This window comes from Rhinoderma darwinii, chromosome 11, assembly GCF_050947455.1.
Source record: "Rhinoderma darwinii isolate aRhiDar2 chromosome 11, aRhiDar2.hap1, whole genome shotgun sequence".
Classification (NCBI taxonomy): Eukaryota; Metazoa; Chordata; class Amphibia; order Anura; family Rhinodermatidae; genus Rhinoderma; species Rhinoderma darwinii.
The window spans coordinates 24,721,111-24,741,197 of NC_134697.1; the positions used below are offsets into that span (position 1 = coordinate 24,721,111).

General features: G+C 41.5%; 1 protein-coding gene across 5 annotated transcripts in view; it reads left to right on the forward strand.

Moving 5' to 3' along the window:
- The window catches only part of JAKMIP3 (Janus kinase and microtubule interacting protein 3), a 119,810-nt gene that overhangs the window by 22,315 nt on the left and 77,408 nt on the right, over positions 1-20,087 (forward strand). For all 5 annotated transcript variants that reach the window (XM_075843170.1, XM_075843165.1, XM_075843167.1 and 2 more), the window contains exon 2: positions 19,552-19,791. In XM_075843170.1, coding sequence (XP_075699285.1) covers positions 19,657-19,791 — 135 coding nt within the window. In that variant the 5' untranslated portion in view covers positions 19,552-19,656. The remainder of the gene's footprint in view (positions 1-19,551; positions 19,792-20,087) is intronic.

A 20,087-nucleotide genomic window follows, 5' to 3' on the forward strand; every position in this document is an offset into this window, starting at 1 on the left:
AACGATGGAAACGTTACACAATGGTGACAAACGGAAACCGTTTGCATTGGATACGTCACCATTGAAATCAATGGTGATGCAAACGGAAGCCTATGGTCCAAAGTCCCGACGCTGATGTGAACTAAGTCTTATAGAGATAAAAACGTCTAGAAAATATCGAGTCACCAGACTTGCAACACAGTTCCTTTATTCAGAGATCTCGGTCAGGATGTGGAATTAGCCTACGGCCGTTTCACATGCGTACACGCTTTCTCAAGGCCCTAAGTCTAAGTCTTAGGCTGGGTTCACACTAGCATGTTCAGTCCGTAATGGACGGAACGTATTTCGGCCGCAAGTCCCGGACCGAACACACTGCAGGGAGCCGGGCTCCTAGCATCATAGTTATGTACGACGCTAGGAGTCCCTGCCTCTCCGTGGAACTACTGTCCCGTACTGAAAACATGATTACAGTACGGGACAGTTGTCCTGCAGCGAGGCAGGGACTCCTAGCGTCGTACATAACTATGATGCTAGGAGCCCGGCTCCCTGCAGTGTGTTCGGTCCGGGACTTGCGGCCGAAATACGTTCCGTCCATTACGGACGTAACATGCTTGTGTGAACCCAGTCTTATAGAGGGGTCCGGGTGCTGACACCTCCACCGTCGCTAAATCGAAAGGCGCAGAAGTGCTCAGCTAAGTACTTGTGATCGGCTATCCTCATTCTATGTGAGCCCGTCTTCAGCCTAACATGGAGCGCCGATTACAGTGGAAGGTGCAGGGCGCTCAGCTGAGCGCTTCTGAATCTTCGTTTCATCGATGGTGGGGGTCTCAGCACCCGGACCCCAACAATCAAAACTTCTGATATGTCTTTATGAGTGCAGTTACTCTTTAACACCTTTTGCCTCATGAGCTTGCTGTAAAGAGAGATGAAAAGCAATGACATTGACATGGGGAAATTCTCAGATTGTATTCCAATCTGAGGGATGCCAAGGTAGGACACCCAGCCAAGGGCATTTATAAGTAGGGGTAAGGGTTAAAAAAATAAATTTTGTGAAGAAAGTTTGATTCACGCATTAGTATTTCACGTATGCACAGTGCACAAGCCAGATAATAGATGCATTTTTTTTTCACCTACAGCACGCTTTGTCCTTGGATTTTTTGCAAATATTTTTATCCATTGGGGAAAAAAATGCAGCGACTGTGCATAGCTTACTGTGCATTTTTTTTTTATATAGGAAATAGTTCTGTGGCTCGTTAGCATTCGCTGTACATCTACATTAAATGCCATTTTAAAACATAATGTATGTGATTGTGCACTTATTAAATCTGCTCATTGTGCTTTTGTGAAATTATCCTAGTGCTATATTGTTATTTGATATTGTTCCTTAAGCCGTACTGTATTCTGAGCCTTATATATGGATAACATAATCCAAAATTATCCATGTAAATAATAAAGCAAATATCAACACCAGGCCCTCAGAACACTGTGAACTTAATGACGCCCTCAGACTGTCTGGATATTGATTTGTTCCAGCAGTAATCAAATTCCGATCCTACAAATAAAAGTAAAACATGCAAAGATCAGAGCCGTGCCTCGAATCACTAAAGATGGGAATAATGGTTTGCAATGAAGATGGTGAATATCCTGGTGGGACTGGTATAGTAGAGATATCCACTTGAAAAGAGACAATCCTTTTTTCGGAGACAGAACATGTATGAATAAATGGGCAACTGGGCATCCCTACACGTGATCAAACTGTCAGCACTGATTGGAAAGTATCAGACTGTGTAGGGACAGGGCTCTTTGACAAGGGGAATGGTAATACCCAGTTGTCATTTTATGTATACGTTTCCAGGAGGAATAACGGAGGAACGTCAAATTGCAAAGTTCTACGAAAAGATGTTTCAAAATTGTTATTTGCAAATATTTATTAACACAGACATGTCAGGAGAGCTATCTGGCTCTTTTTAATTGCAGCCTAAAGTCCACATTAGAGTGTTTGTGCAGATTATTTTCATGATAAGAGATTATCCTCCTCTGAAATCCCTGCCTCCAAACAGAAAAGCTGCGTCTGGCAAAACATGTAATGTAGCCAAGTTTCATAGCAGAAATAAAGTGACAGCTGCTGCCATTATATAACTCTACAGCATTCATAAAAGCAGAGAAAGTGCCATTTACCAAGCCTTCCTAATGCAGACGTTTTATAGGTTCATTCACAAAACGCCATCATCTACAGTCTAAATACTAAATGACTTTACATTATTTAAAGCCAATCTCAATTTGCTGCTTCACGTCACGTCTCTCCAAGCCTCCCCCATGTATAGTGCAGCAATTCCTATATTTTTGTCTTTGCAACTTTGCCCCGTTTTTGCATATTTTTATTGTAAAGCTGCATGGTCTCTTGTTCAAATCTTCCAATTTTTGCAATTTTACTAGTAAGATGGACCTAAGGCCTCATGCACACGACCGTAGCCATGTGCACGGCCGTGATTTTCGGGTCGGCCGGCAGCGGACTGTTAGCCGAGAGCCGCCCGCAAATTGCGGGCCATGCACATGGCCGCTGCCATTATTTTCAATGAGCCCGGACCGCAGAACACGTCCGTAATAAGACAGGTCCGTTCTTTCTGCGGTGCGGGCTCCCGGGCCATGTATGGACCGTAAAAACTACGGTCGTGTGCATGGCCCCATAGAAATGAATGGGGCCGCAATTCTCCCGTGGATTTTCGGGGGAATTGCAGCCGTAAAAGCACGTTCGTGTGCATGAGGCCTTAAAGTGTCTTTGTAGCATGGGGGAGTTCTATGGTACAGCAGCTAAATCCTTCTCTGACTACTTCATTACACGTTGTTAAAGGAACACTATTATCCCTCCCATTAGGGTATGTTCACACGCAAACGCAAAATACGTCTGAAAATACGGAGCAGTTTTCAGGCGAAAATAGGTCCTGAATTTCAGACGTTTTTGCAAGTACTCGCGTTTTTAGCGGCGTCGATTACGGACGTAATTGGAGCTGTTTCTCAATGGAGTCCATGAAAAACAGCTCCAAAAACATCCAAAGAAGTGACATGCACTTCTTTGATGCGGGCGTCTTTTTACACGCCGTCTTTTGACAGCGACGCGTAAAATAACACCTTGTCTGAACAGAACATCGTCAAACCCATTGCAATCAATGGGCAGATGTTTGCAGGCGTAATGGAGCCGTCTTTTCAGGCGTAAATTCGAGGCGTAAAACGCCCGATTTACGAGTGAAAATAGGTCGTGTGGTCATATAAACTTGCTGTATATGGGTTTATATAGTTCTCATTGTATTAAGTGGGATTTGTATAAGGCCTCATGCACACGTCCGTATTTTTTATCTATAATTACAGACAGTAATTGCGGACCCATTCATTTGTATGGGCTATGGACACCTTTTCCGTATTTTTCCGGATGGGTGTCCATGCCGTAGAAATGATAGAACATGTCCTTTTTTTTGTCCGTAATTACAGCGCGTTCGTAATTACGGACAGCTACGGATGTGCAAATGTAGCGGTCCGTAATTACAGAAGTATTGCTAGACGAAGCCAGGTATTCAGATGCTGCATATCATTTGTGGTTTTCTTCTTTTTGCGGATCCTTAACCACTTCACGCACCCTGACGTGCCATTACCTCCGGGTGCGGGGGGTGATGTTTGGAGCGCGCTCCATATGCTGCGGGTGTCGGCTGTATTTGACAGCGGACACCCGGGACTAACAGCCGGGAACACCTGGCCGTTTAACCCCACAAATGCTGCGGTCAATCGCGACCGCAGCATCTGAGGCATCTAAAAGAGGGGGGCGGCCCCCTCCGACAGCTCATCGCCCCCCTGGAGTGAGATCGGGGGGTGATGATGGTTGTTATGGCAGCCCAGGGGCCTAATGAAGGCCCAAAGGGCTGCCTTCACTCTGCCTCTGCTAAGCCCTTAAAAAATATTGAGTTAGGAAAAAAACACTTTTCCCCCTAAAGTAATATAAAAAGATAAAAAAATGTAAAGCGCCAAATCGCTGTTTTTTGGTCAACTTAGCTTTAAAAAATTTTTTGTAAAAAGTGATCAAAAAGTTCTACGTACCAAAAAATAGTACCGATAAAAACTACAGCTCGTCCCGCAAAAAATAAGCCCTCACACCACTCAATCGGTGAAAAAATAAAAAAGTTATGGCTCTCAGAATGTGGCAACACAAAACATATTTTTCTTTTAACAAAAAGTTTATTATCAATAAAAGTAGTAAAATATATGAAAAAAAATATATATCAATTTGGTATCACCGTAATCGTATTGAGCCACAGAATAAAGATAAGTTGTCGTTTTTACCACACGGTGAATGCCGTAAAAACGGAACCCAAAAAACAATTGAGGAATCACAGTTTTTTCCATTTTCATCCTGCAAAGAATTTGTTTTCAGTTTCCCAGTACATTATATGGAACTATAAATGGTACCAAAAGACACTACAACTCCTCCCGCAAAAAATAAGCTTTCACACCACTCTATTGACGGAAAATTAAAAAAGTTATCGCTCTTGGAATGCGGGGAGTGAAAAACAAAAAAAAAAAAATGGCTTAGTCTCGAAGGGGTTAAATATGGATGCATTACAGATGCACTATGGACCATATTTACGGATACTGTTCCATATATGTGGATGATTTACAGATAAATGACTATGGATCTGTATTTACGGACAGTATTTACAGATGGATTAAATCTACAGTTGAGTGCATGGGGCCTAAATCCGTATGCAGTAAACTACACCTAGTGATGGCTACAAGCACCCTAATGTTTTTGTTTTTTTTAGGGATGGGGAGCAGACTGTCTTCCATTAAATATATATGGTGACGGGCTATGGGCCACCTAATGCTTTAGGCCCTGACAGTGCCCAATTCCCCAAACAATCACTTCACCCATGGGCTGGGGAAAACCCTATTGACATTAATATGTTATACCGCAAGTTTGCCCAGCTGTGTATGATAGAAGCACACCCAATAGTTCAAATTGAACACTATGGGGCAGATTTATCACTGTATTTAAACCAGCTTTCTGGTGTAAATACATTACAAAATATGGTGTTCTGGCACAATGTCATATTTAGAAAGCTCCTGTGCCAAATGTGTCAGAACAAGAACGAGGCATTATAGCTGCTTTTCCCCGCTGTAAGCCAGCAAATGTGCTGTGCACCGCATGCTGATACATAGAGACGACTCCTAAGTTCGGTGATATAATTGAAAGGACTCTTAAGACATACCTCCCAACTTTCAAGTATCACAAAGAGGGATAACCGATGTGGCACGCGTAGCACGCCGGGGCAAATATTTTCTTTTAAGCCAATCCCCTAATCCCACCCAATCCCCGCCCATACATTTTCATGCTCCCATAGTGACACCCACACAGTAAAATACCCTTTAGCTGCCACCATACAGGATAATTTCCCCATAGATGCACCCATACAGTATAATGCCCACACAGATTCTTCCATGCAGTATAATGCCCATACAGATGCCCCCATACAGTATAGTCCCCACACAGATGCCCCTTGCAGTATAATGCCCAAACAAATTCCCCTATAAAGCATAATGCCCCATAGCTGCCCCGATGCAGCATAATGCCCCATAGCTGCCCCCATTCAGCATAATGCCCCTATAGCTGTCCCATACAGTATAATGCCCACACAGATGCTCCCATACAGTATAATGCTCCCAAAGCCGCCCCCATACAGTATAATGCCCCAAAGCTGCCCCTAGTGCCAGTGCCCACATATAAAGTGCCAGTGCCCTTGTAGATAGTGCCACAGTGTCCATGTTGACAGTGCCACACCCCCATTGAAGATAGCGCCCCCCTGTAGATAGCGCCATTGGGACCCCCTCCAGGAGCAGAATCCCCAGCCAGAGCATAGGCAGGGGATTCTGCTCCTAGAGGGAAGTCCTGATGTCACTGTCCATATATGGACAGTGATGTCAGTGGCTACTTATTGAGTGAAATCCCCGTTGCCTACTCTGGCCGGGTATTTCGCTCCAGGAGGAGCCCCTGACATCAATGTCCGTATATGGACAGTGACCTTGGAGGTATCCTCTAGGAGCGTAATCCCCGGCCAGATCATCGGCAACGGGGATTCCGCTCAATCAGTAGCCACTGACGTCACTGTCCACATATACTTAAAGTAGCGCTGTGAATGGGGAGACCTCGGCGAACGGAGGAGCTCCCTCTGCTCCTCTGCTCTGAACTAATGCTAAAGCAGGGAGCTGACAGTTCCTTGCTTCAGCATTGGGTTCAACTATATCTACATCTTGAGGATGCAGATACAGTTGACAGCGGGACATACCCCCCAGGCCGCCCAGAACAGCGGAATCCGGGAGTTGTCCTGATGAATCCGGGACGGTTGGGAGGTATGTCTTAAGACTTATCATCAACATGCAGTGCACGGCCTGTTTGCGGGCTTATAGCAAGGGAATGCAAGGGAGTAGAAATATTAAACTTACAGATTCAGAATCAGCATCTTTTAAGCGATAACTGATTATTTTAGTTTGGTTTCATTTAGTTTTACAGGTGGTACTGCCCCTAGTGGTCCTGCCATATAAAAGACCTGATGTGTAGCTGGCCATCCTCCACCAAATGAAAAAATTATTTCTGCCCTCACAATTTCTTAGAAAGCTGGGGGAAGTGAGAGGAAGCTCAGGGCCCTGATCATTTTATTATATGGGGCACTACAAAGGACTACATTTTATATAACAGAAACAAACTTTAAATATTTTCTTCAGGACTTAAAAGTGCCTTCCACTTATGATTGGACTGGGAACCCACCGATCAGCGCTATCAATGTTTAAGTCCTTGGTAAGCCCTTTAACATTCAACCATTCAGTTAGCTGAGCATCTCACATTCAGTGACATCACAATCTGGAAAGACTGACATCACTAGGCCCAGCCAAGTTGTCCTCGGTCCAACCCATAGTCATTATTGTCACATTGCTATACAGGACACAAAGATGAAAACATATACGGCAGTTTTTTCTGCAAATCAGTGGATTTTGTCTTCCTGGTCATGTCTATTTTTGTTTTCCATTTGCAATATTCATTTAAATAATTGCCAATTGTAATTTCTCCTAGTCTGTCGTGCACATAATTTTTTTTGCCTGCTACCATGTGTATCAAGCAATAAAAAAATTAAAATGTTAAAATAAAATACATTATTATACTCCTATCTCCAGTAAATGCAGAGACTATCTAGTACATCCACCCAGACACTGGACAAAAATGGAAGTATATGAAAAACTTACAGCACCCTATATCTTGTTGAATTTGACAAAAATAAGAAATCGGTTCTCATTAATAAAAATCAGGATGTAGGAAATGATTAATGTTGCTGAAGTTAATGAGGTGTAGTTACTGTGGGTCATATTGCTAGGATTTACACACCATTACATTCATTTCTATTATATAGTACAGTACACTAAGTCACTGCACAGCCCCTCTGCTTAGTAACACATGTAGTGCAATTTCAACAGTCTGCTCATGCAGAAGTGCCCGGCCTTGAAGTTAGCTAAGGGCCGGCACACTTCACCGGCAGCTCCTGTAGCAACAGCTGGATTCATGGAAAAGTGAGACCCCAGCCCATATGGTTCTCTCACGAAAGACAACACAGCATTAACAAGAGAAGGTGGAAACATCCAGAGGGTCACCAGGTTCCTCTTAGGGTAGTTGTAGAGTAATAAAACTGAAGTTCCCCATCTCATGATGGTAAATTATGCTCCTGAACCTGCCAAAATTATCCAGTCTGCTTAAAATTCAAAATTCAAATCCAGTGTCAGGAGGTTGCCCACAAAATAAAGCCAAGGATCTAAGATGTGCCCACCAAAGTGTAACGTACAGCTGAACAGTGACATACGCCCATCAATTTCAGCCTATTATCATGTAATGTGATGGTGTGTCCCCTAGAGTACAGCATAAAAGAAATGGAAAGACACATATAGCAGCCTTGCTGTACATCCATTATTTCTGTCCTGGGTATGTATACCTAGGAAGGTGGCCAATGGTGGTACTTGACTGCCAAAGTCAATCACACTGCAAACGCTAAAAAGCAACCGGTGGTATAGTGGGGGCCAAACAAAACATGCACATTAAAGGAGTTAATGCCCACGAAAAACATTTATCACTTATCCACAGGATAGTTGATAACTGTTTGATCGCTGGGGGTCTCACCGTTGGAATGGAGCGGAGGTCAAGCGTGCGCACTACTGCTGCATTCACTGTCTGTGGTACTGACGAAGACGGACTCTCGATCAGTCCCATAGGACTGTGGTGTTTTGTGGGCCTACCCCTCTAATGAGATCCATCCCATTGCCATTCAAAATCCAGTCATTGCCTCAAGCTGGTCCATGTTTTGGATGTCACATGGACCAAACTTGGTGATCTTTGTCTGTGACAGGGACGAATTGTAGGGAGAGCAAAAGGGGCATTTGCCTAGGGGCCTCCACCTCCCAATACACTCCATCACTTTCAAATGTTTTTAAATGTAGTAATGGGTGGCAGTAGTAGTAATTTTTTCATTCACCACTGTAAACAAGGAGGATTGGGGGATGGAGAAAACTGGAAATGGGGAAACAGAGAGATAAATGAGATAAATATATTAAAAGCTTTTTATTTTCATATTTTAGCCCCAAATTAGCACTTTTCAAACCACTGGAAAATCCTTTTAAGTTGACCACAAAATACATGACACTGTTACAGAGAAGGGGACCGACACCAAATTCTTGCTCAGGGGCCTCAATCAACCTTGTACCATCTATAGTCTGTAACACCAAGTATTAGAGAGAAAGAAGAATGATACAGTCAGGCTTCTGTACAAGATTAGATTTATCTTAAGGCTAAACCAGGTCTCAGCGTCTAAAGGATTTATTGATTTTCACCTTAAAGAGGCTCTGTCACCAGATTTTGCAACCCCTATCTGCTATTGCAGCAGATCGGCGCTGCAATGTAGATAAGAGTAACGTTTTTATTTTTAAAAAACGAGCTTTTTTGGCCAAGTTATGACCATTTTTGTATTTATGCAAATGAGGCTTTCTAAAGTACAACTGGGCGTGTTTAAAGTAAAAGTCCAAGTGGGCGTGTATTATGTGCGTACATCGGGGCGTTTTTAATACTTTTACTAGCTGGGCGCTCTGATGAGAAGTATCATCCACTTCTCTTCAGAACGCCCAGCTTCTGGCATTGTAGACACAGCGTGTTCTCGAGAGATCACGCTGTGTCGTCACTCACAGGTCCTGCATCGTGACGGACGAGCGAGGACACATCGGCACCAAAGGCTACAGATGATTCTGCAGCAGCATCGGCGTTTGCAGGTAAATCGATGTAGCTACTTACCTGCAAACGCTGATGCTGCTGCAGAATCAACTGTAGCCTCTGGTGCCGATGTGGCCGTCACGATGCAGGACCTGTGAGTGACGTCACAGATCTGCACTGCCAGAAGCTGGGCGTTCTGAAGAGAAGTGGATGATACTTCTCATCAGAACGCCCAGCTAGTAAAAGTAGTAAACACGCCCCGATGTACGCACATAATACACGCCCACTTGTACTTTTACTTTTCAACACGCCCACTTGGACTTTTGCAAGCCTCATTTGCATAAATATAAAAATGGTCATAACTTGGCCAAAAATGCTCGTTTTTTAAAAATAAAAACGTTACTGTAATCTACATTGCAGCGCCGATCTGCTGCAATAGCAGATAGGGGTTGCAAAATCTGGTGACAGAGCCTCTTTAAAGGCTATGGACAACTTTGTACTCATTTATTGCATTTTATTTGTTTTAGGCTGAAAAACATTTTTTGCATTTGGTTTTTATTTTTTTGGCTCAGGGACGTTCAGTGTCGACTTCATCAGATGGGTTCTCCGTCAGTTCACTCTTTAGCCTCTCCTGTCTTCTCCTGAATGCTCATCTGAACCCAAATCTGATCGAATCTAAGTTGATGAACTTTGATTTGATCACAATCGGTCTTAGATGAACTTTCAAAGGACCATGGTGTCTATAGCCTTTAAAACCACTAGCCTTCCTTTATAAAGATAGACAAGTAGTATAACCATACGAAATACTAGGAGTTGTAGCAGTGGAACATATATCTTTAATACGGCATAATAGGACACTAGAAACTCTTCCAGACAATCCTACATCATTTCTACACTTTACTGTATTTCTTCATAGAATTGGTATTTTTTACCTTAATTTATAAAGTGTTTGTTTTAATCCCACTTGGCAAAGAAGTCGATGGAAATAAAGAGCAGATTTCAGTTATACTGATTGACAACATGTAAGGATTTGCATATTCACCATACAGATTGTATTTATGAATAAATTATAATTGTAGCGTCTCTAATAGGTTGTCTCTTGATACATAATATCAGCTGAGATTGTTGTTGCTTCTGTCCCTAAACAGCCCACATTGTTAAGCGGAAACATGGATAAATTACATCGATTGCTTAAACAGAAGGTCATCAAAGTAGCAGGGAGTGGAGTTCAGGCTGTAGCTGATGAATAATTGACGTTGGCTACATGACATGCTACATGCACACACAATAATATAAAGCCCTATAAATACAGTTTATGGCATATAATGGAGAATCATTTTGGTCATCTTAATCGTCTTCTAGACCCTGATGGATCTTCTTAATTGATCTAGAAATATTGATCTCTGGAATTCTGCCAAGAATCATATTAAGATGTTTATTTCCAGTTATCTGTGCTAAATTTCTTGTAGACCCCTGCCTCAGGGTGCATTATAAAACTGCTGTGTACATGTCTCACCTTAGTTATATAGCGTTTTTTTCACCCTGACTCCCTTTCTTTGAAATGAATAGAAACCCTCTAGGAATGAGCTTGTTTTTCTAATTTTTAGGGCTTGGATGTCAGCTGCCATGTGGGTATATGCCTACCTGAGTGTAGTAAGCAAATTCACCTGTGTATGTAGGCACAGCGGTCAAAGGATCCTGTCTATGGGAGGAACAATATACCAGACTGATTAATGGACAGAGTATAAAGGAAGGAGGCAGGAGAGAACATGAAAGTATATTCTTATATGAAGGCAAGGTGACCACAAGTAGCTGACAATGGCCTCAATGTCCAGGACAGAGTAAGAAGAGTGTTGTTGAATATAGAGTGCTATTCTTTCAAGTCATAAAAGTTTTGGGCAAAATTTCTCTACTCCAGAATAAAGAAAACTGTCTCTCTAGTGCCACCTATAGGTCACTATTCTGTAAGTCAATGTCTGACTCTTTATAGAACTTTGAAACATGACATGAGTGAATAGTCAAACCAGAGACCCCCATCTGTACACAGCACTGTTTCGGAGTTGTTGCTCCTCATCAGAACATAGTAGGTTTCTTCTTGGCTGAGTGAGATGCTTTTGAAGCGGCTCTTGGAAAATACTGATTCTCCCTACTAGCTAATTCTCAGCAAGGAGAATCCGTACTTTCCAAAAGCATCATTTGGGCAAAGATGTGTGTAAAGGAGTTTGTTTAAAGGATATGATAATAAAAAAAATAAGGAGACCGTGGTATCTTTGTAATAATTTTTTTTTCTGTACCGCCATACTCCTGTCCATCTACTGTACAGGAAATTGCAATACAGCTTCATTCAAGTGAATGGAGTTGTGTTGCAGTTCCCCACATAGCGGGTGGATGGAGGCACCATTGTGCAGGGAAAATCTGTGAAGAGGACTCATTCTGAGTATTGTGGGGTCCCAGCAGTTGGTCCCTTCTCAGGATCGGCAGGGGTTGCAGAGGACCATCAGGAAGAAATGGCATATAGTGATACTCCATAACATTATAAGATGGAAATACCACTTTAAGGTAATAAAATAATAAAGTAGTTAGACTAAAGTGAGCTGTTTTGATTTCAGCACTCTGGATAGTTCCAATATCCAATATTATCTGCTCTCCTATTTTTGATTGACCATTGGCTATTTCTAAAGGTCCTTTTACATGGGCCAATGATCGGTTGAACGAGCGTTTGTGCGAAAGCTTGTTTCCGATTATTGCCCTGTGTAAACAGGGCAATGATCAGCCAATGAATTATTGACTAATCGCATCTTTTATTCGACCCAAAAAAATGGTCGCTATTAGGCAGCACATCTCCCTGTGTAAACAGGGACATGTGCTGCCAACATGGCGAAAATGGATGGGTACAAACAATCATCGTAATGATAGCTTGTCCACATACATTACCGATGATTACTCCTTGTGATTGGAGCGAACTAGCGCCGATCACCGTGCTGTATCGGGCCATCTGTAAGTGCCTTAAACAAATCCAGTATCTTCAATATATTGCCTTGTCACACCTGGATATTGCTAGTGCCATTACATTATTACATCTGACAAACCTTATTACATTGCTCAATTAGGACCTGGTAAGAGTAGGGTATAGAACAATATAACAGAATTAGATGTCTGAATTCTGCTTCTCTTTTACTAGTAACCTCTAAAGCAAAAGTGGACCAAACATGGGGTGAATGTTAAAAGCGGTGATATACAACTGCTATCTTTCCCTTAAGTGAGCAGCATTAAAATTGACCGATTTCCACCACCCGTGACACCTTAGGAATGATAAAGATCCTAGTTATTGATCTGTTGATAGTTCTAAAATATCTTCTTGCTGTCGCTGGAATGTTAACTAGATAAAGCTGGCAAGAGATGTATGTTCTAAATGCATAAGCCATGAATGTTTGAGGAACAGTTTGATTATATTTAAAAAATGGCTTGAGAAAAGGGTAGACTAAGCCACTGATATTTAATGACCCTTTATCCCTGTAAATGCCTTTGAACTAAATTTGGGTTGGGGTAAGGGATAATGATGTCCTAAACATTTCTGGTGTTTGTTTAATCCGAGCTGTAATATTTCCTTAAAGTTATTATGAATATAGGTGTGTACGATAAAATGTTGGCGCCAAACAAATAATGGCACCCATTAAAGGGGTTCAAGTGATTGGAGCTAAAATGCAATACCAGGCAGAACCTATAACCTAGTGTGGCGCTGTTTCTGGAAAAAAAAAACAGACCAGCTTTTCAAATCCTGAAAGCCACATTTTCCGTAGGCAAGTTGTTTTTGAAACAACAGTAATGCAGTTTCAACCACTTTCAAATCAATGCAAGAAAATGAGGTATAAACTGGATCGACTGGACTCCGGCTGTATTGCGGATCCGTGTATGTCATTTTTTTTGTATCTATTCTATGAATCTCTGAAAAAAATTAGCATGCCATTTTACCCAGGGAGCATGCCGCCTACATATGGAGCCACTGTGCCGATAGGTCCTTAATATGAACTCTAAGGCTATGTTCATACACAGTTTTTTGCAGGCAGAAAATTCTGCCTCAAAAAACGCAGCGACATACGCTTTCTCTGCTTCCCATTGATGTCAATGGGAGGTCAAAGATGTAAACACTCGAAGATAGAGCATGTCGCTTTTTTTCCCGCCAGACAGTTTTTCAGATCGCGGGAGCCATTTTCGCCCATTTTCTGGCGCATTTTCCGATGCGGTTACCGCGTCAAAAGATCTGTAAAAAAAACTCAGTGTGAACAGGGTCATAGGAGCTCCAGGTCTTGCCATGTGCTCTGCTCTGTTTAATGGTCAAACTCATACTAAGGATCTTATACTGTAATATGAAGAGCTGTATATTTTGCAGAGGATGCAAGGTTGGGTGTAAACTCTTACATTCTAGCAATTCCTCATCCAGCATACAGATGTAGCCAAGTTTATCTTGACTCTGATAACTTGCTGCCGCGTGATATCACACAACAAAGGCCATTGAAAAGCCATTAAAACCCAGTTAAAGTTTCTTTGACACTGTGTATTTAATGAGTTAAAAGTCAAGTTAAAGATGGCTACATCTGTACATGAAAAGATTGTGCTCCTCACCAATACATACAAGCTCTTCATATCTCTTGAATGGGCACGTGTCCATAGACTGTAATTTAGGAGCATTATCCATTGACTTAATTTAGTTCTCGGAGAAGAGATCTATAGTGTTTCCGGCTGATACCAGAATCCAGGTCACAGAATTGAAGCTCGTTTCTGGCCAAGCGGCTGCTGTTTGTTAATCCTGTAGATGGTTTTCAGCAGATTTGTCATGGTGGATTGTTCCGAATAATGTTAGAGTTATAAAATACAAGTCATGAGAATGTTATATTATGATTGACCAACATTGCCCGGCTGTATGATGCATCTCACATTTTGTGCGTGGCATAAGTGTATTGTAATCTAATGTACTACTGGGCAAGTATGTTACATAATCTAATATAACATGTTTTCACAAGCAAGTTCACATCTTACAGACCATGGCTAAGTAGATTTATCAAGAATTGTTCTGTGCATCTTGGACACACAGTAAAAACCTGAGATGTTATTAGGGCTCATGCACACGGTTATATTACAGCTTCGTTTTATACAGAGCTGTTATATGGCTCCCATAGAAGTACATTGGGTCTCTGTTATACCTCTGTATCCGTCCGACTTAGATTCATCAGACTCCATATGTATGGAGGTATTCTCCCCTAGAAGTCTAATGGTGGCTATACGTACCCATGCACAGGGCCCTAATGGGAAGATATTTAAAAACCAATTAAAACTTTTGGTATTTATTATTTTTTCCATTAATGAGTCAATAATATACTGATTTAGAGATAGACCTTAGAAAACGAGTTTTTAGTGTACATTATGGTTAAACCTTTGCAAACCATTTTAGTTTCTACTCCAATGCATCTAAAATAAAAAAAATTGGTAAGTTTGTAAATTGTCTTGATTAAAACGTCCTTTCGTTTTGTGTATACAGCTCTGATGCAGACCTGAATAAGATAGAGTACTAATCAAGAAGGTGGGAACTTTTTATTTAAAATGAAACAATAATATTGTAATAAAGATTATCTTTAAAGCCTGTTCAATGGTAAAACAACATTTGACTTATGTAACAGATACAATGTGCCATGTAATATGATTGGAGATTCTTTCCTATAGGATGCCCATGAAGCCAGAAGAAGTTATGGAATAGGGCTTTTAAAGTTCTGGAGGACATGTGTTTATACTTGGGGATGGCATGGGAAAAAGGTGAAAATGTACATAAAGCAAGGGGTTTGTTAGGTTGGTATTGGCAAAATTACGCTAAAATCCCATGATAATCTTTTTGGTCTAGTTTTAAAGTTCCTGTTTGGTTGTATTTTGATTTGTATTGTGTTTGGATTTGGGTTGTATCTAAGGCCCCGTTCACACGGCGGAATTTTTGCCGCAGGACCCACCACGCAAAATCTGCCTTGTGAACTGACCCTAAAGGCCCATTTACACTGGCCAATTATCGAGTTCCCAAAAATTGCCCTGTGTAAACAGGGCCACGATCAGCAGATGAACGAGCAAACGCTCGTTCATCTGCTGATCGAATCGTTTTAAAAGTGTAAACTATTACCGTTTTCGGCAGCACATCTCCCTGTGTAAGCAGGGAGACGTGCTGCCGACATGATACAAATGTATGAGGACGGGCGATTGCTCGTCCCCATACTAGCTCCTTGTGAAAGGAGCAAACGAGCGCCAGTCAACGACCTGTCTCGTTGATCGGCACTCGTTCACACGGCCCAGGATGGACCTTAAAGGGGGTTTTTCACTGAGCGATTATCGGGCAGACGAGCGCTCATAGAACGCTTGTTGCCGATAATTGCCCTGTGTAAACAGGGCAGCGATCAGCAGATGAACGAGCAAACGCTCGATCATCTGCTGATCGTATAGTTTTAAAAAAGTTAAATATTATTGGTTGTGTAAACAGGGAGACGCGCCGCTGACATGCTAATAATGTATGGGGACAAGCAATCGGAGTAATGACCGCTCGTCCCCATCCATAGGTCCGTGTGACAGGAGCAAAAGAGCACCGATCAACGATGTCTCGTTGATCGGCGCTCGCTGCACCGGCCGATTATCGGCCGGTGTAAAAGGGCCTTTAGTCCTTGTGATTCTGTTTACACCTCTCTCATATGGGTGATTGTGTTTGGATCTACAACTTTCATGTGGAAATTATAGTATTCCATAGGAAGGAACCTCATTTTAGGGTATTTTCAAGATACATTTATCCAGAAAACCTTTTAAAACGCTCCCAACAAAATAATAATAAAGCGTAAAAGCCATTTAATAGGGTTTGTAAGTCTCGGCTTGCTTTGGTTAGCCTCCATGAATAGTCTTGTATTGAGTGAACATCAGCAGTACATTGCCTGAATGTTTGGTTATAGACGTTTTGGAGCATCTAAGCTTCATCGGATATTATGGTTTATGGTGACTGTTGTATTTTACAGTCAACCAGCAGGATTTACTGTCCACATAAAACCAGAATATATATGAAGGAGTTATGGACGAGGAACCAGATCATAATCAACGTAATATGCCATGAAACGGAATCTCCGCAAGCCATAGAAACTAGAATGAAATTCCCCGTAGTATGTAGGAAAAATGATCTGACCTTTCTAAATATTGTATGGAGAAACTCTTTGCGTTGCAGTGACCCATTTTATTGTTCTAAGTGGGGTACATTTTTCTCCATATGCACAGCTAAAGTAATTGAACGTAATTTCATTCTTGACACATGATTCAGGCAATAACTTTTATGTTGTGTATTTATTTGTCTTTATAACTATCAATACAACAGATATACTGTAGGTTTATATGAAAACTATGGTTGTTTTTGCATTGTAATTAGATTAACATTAAATAGGGTTGTAGACGATTAGTAAAAGTCCACTTTCTTCCAAAAAGAGTACCACACCTGCCCATGGCTTGTATATTTTATTGTATTTTACTGCAGCTTAACTTCATTAAAGAGAATGAGGCTGAGCTGCAATACCACACACAACCTGTGGACAGGCATGGCACTGTTTTCGACTCTTTCACATGGCAGTATTTTGGGCATTATATTGCACTAGTATTTGTAAGCGAAAACCAGGAGTTGACTCAAAATAGGGAAGAGGTGCAAATCTTTCCATTATACTTTTTCAATGTGTAGATCCCACTCCCGATATTGGCCTGGTTTTACTGATGTATAATACTGACCTAATGACACAAATGTGAAAGAGCCCCATTCACAGTAGCTAGATTTGACATGGATTTCGGCGCAGATCCCTTGCTCAAATCTAATGACAAATCGCATCTAATGCATGTACAGTGCACTCAGATAGTCTTCAAACCATTTCACTTTTTTCACATTTTGTGATGTTGAGTCCTTGTGCTAAAATAAAAAAAATATTCACCTTTTTTGACCATCAATCTGCACTCCATACTCCATAATGACAAAGTGAAAACAGAATTTTAGAAATTTATGCAAGTTTATTAAAAATGAAAAACTCAATGGACATAAGTATTCAGACCCTTTGCTATGACACTTGCCATTTAGCTCTGGGGGCCTCCCATTTCTCTAGATCATCTATAAAATTTTTCTACATCTTGATTTGTATCCACTTGTGGTAAATAAATTTGATTTGACATAATTTGAAAGACAAATCCCTGTCTATGTAAGGTCTCACTGCTGACAATGCATATCAGAGCAAAAACCAAGCCATGAGGAGGAAAGAACTTCCTGTAGAACTCAGACAGGATTATGTGAAGACAGATTTGAAGGTACGAAAAAAATCTTCTGCTGCACTGAAAGTTCCCAAGAGCACACTGGCCTCCATAATTCTTAAATGGAAGAAGTTTGGAACAATCAGGACTCTTCCTAGAGCTGGCCGCCCCACCAAACTTAGTAATTGTGGGAGAAGTGCCTTGGTAAGAAAGGTGACCAGAACCCAATAGTCACTCTGGCTGAGCTGCAAAAATCCTGTGTGCAGATGGGAGAAACTTCCAGAAGGTCAACCATCACTGCAGCACTCCACCAATCTGGGCTTTATGGCAGACTGGCCAGAAAGAAGCCTCTCCTCAGTAAAAGACACATGAAAGGACTTCGCAAAAAAGCACCTAAAGGACTCTCAGACTGTGAGAAACAAGATTCTGTGGTCTGATGAAACCGAGACTGAACTTTTTGGCCTCGATTCTAAGAGTCATGTCTGGAGGAAACAAGGCATTACTCATCACCTGCCCAATACGATCCCTACAGTGAAGCATGGTGTTGGCAACATCATGCTGTAGGGGTGTTTTTCAGCAGCTGGGACAGAGAGACTGGTCAGGGTTGAGGGAAAAAATCAATGGAGCAAAGTACAGAGATATTCTTAATTTAAACCTGTTCCAGAGTGCTCTGGACCGAAGGTTCACCTTCCAACAAGACAATGACCCTAAGCACGCAGCCAAGACAACACAGGAGTGGCTTAGGGACATCTGTGTGAATGTCCTTGAGTGGCCCGGCCAGCCAGAGCCCTGACTTGAACCCAATCAAACATCTCTAGAGAGACCTGAAAATGGCTGTCCACCGACGGTCCCTATCCAAACTGACAGAGCTTGAGAGGATATGCAGAGAAGAATGGCAGAAAATCCCCAAATCTATGTGTGCAAACCTTGTGGCATCATACCCATGTAGACTGGAGGCTGTTATCGCTGCCAAAGCTGCTTCAACTACGTCCTGAGTGAGGCCCTTACGTGAATGCCACATTTTAGTTTTTCCTTTTCAATGAATTAGGAAAGATTACTAACATTCTGTTTTCACTTTGTCATTATGGGGTATTGAGTGCAGCATGATGGGAAAAAATCCTGGATATTTTGTTTTAGCAGAAAGTCTCAACATAACAAAATGTGAAAAAATTGAACGCGTCTGAAGACTTTCCGAATGCATTGTAAATCAGAAGGGGAATGGTAAATTCACCATCTTGAGCTATATTTTGAGGTACAGTATCTCTCAAGATTATTTCGGGGGAGGTGTAGCCAACAAGTATGCAGTTAATCTCTTCAGAATTTGGTAAATTATTACACTTTTTGTCCTTTTAGTCCCCAGAAAGTTCATCCTAATTTCCACTTTTTTCAGACCCTTTTTATGCTGTATTTAACCTCTGACTTTATCATAATGTTTCTATTGCAGTATGGAAATTGGAAACACAATTGCTGCTAGTCCATTAGTTAAGTCTTTTTCATCTAATCAGATCATATTCAGACTTCAACCGCCTACATAATTATACGGATCTGTCCATTTTATATGTTCCCGCAGAAGTGTCCTTCCCTTTGTATTTCTATTTTTCTTTTTACAATTTCTATGTAAAAAGGTTGTCCCATTATGACAATCCCTCTCCGTATGCCCTATTGGTCATATAGTCATCATTGAAGAAGGTCCCCTGCTTGGGACACCCCCACCATATATGACAGAACGGATGGAGATGCCGCCAAAAGCAATTCCCACTCTGGAGGACTCAGCATGGTCTGGGTGGCATGTAATAACACATTTTCTCTGCAGTGGCCACTGGTTGCTTTTTTTTCACCCGCCGAACATGCAGCAATCAGCTGATCGCCAGCAGGTCCTCATTTAGAGAACGGGATTGGTAGATGGGACAACCTCTTTAATAAAGTCAATAAAGAAAACAAATATGAATTAATATTAACAATCTAAGGTGCAGTAATGTCATTCTTTTTTTTCACAGATAACAAGAAAAATGTAGAAAACGAATAAGAAGCACTTGGCTCTGTGAAGCAGAGAGGCTCCCTCTCTGATCCGGTCTGCGCCCTTCTAGTCACTCCACCTCACAATGTCAAAGAAGGGTGCCAGCAGCAGATTTAAGGGAGAGAGACCTGATACACTAGCTTCCTTACAGGTCGCCAATGAAGACCTAAGGGCTAAACTCACTGATATTCAAATAGAACTCCAGCAGGAAAAGAATAAGGTGAGTATATTTTATATGGTTGGGTATGTAAGCAATGTCTAGGACTTATCCATTTTACCTGTATAGTACTTGATATACGTATTTGTCAATGTTTGAATATGAAGATCACCTTATCTCACATATAAACTCTGCTTTAAAGGGTAAGTACCCTTTTGCAAAAAATTTTTTATTGCACCATTGTATATAAAATAATGATTGATTAAGAATCTCTTACCATTTGGTGTCTGTAGTTCCTCTGCAGACCTATGTGTCGTCATGGTTACAGACTACAGACAAACGCTGTGTGTAGTCTGATC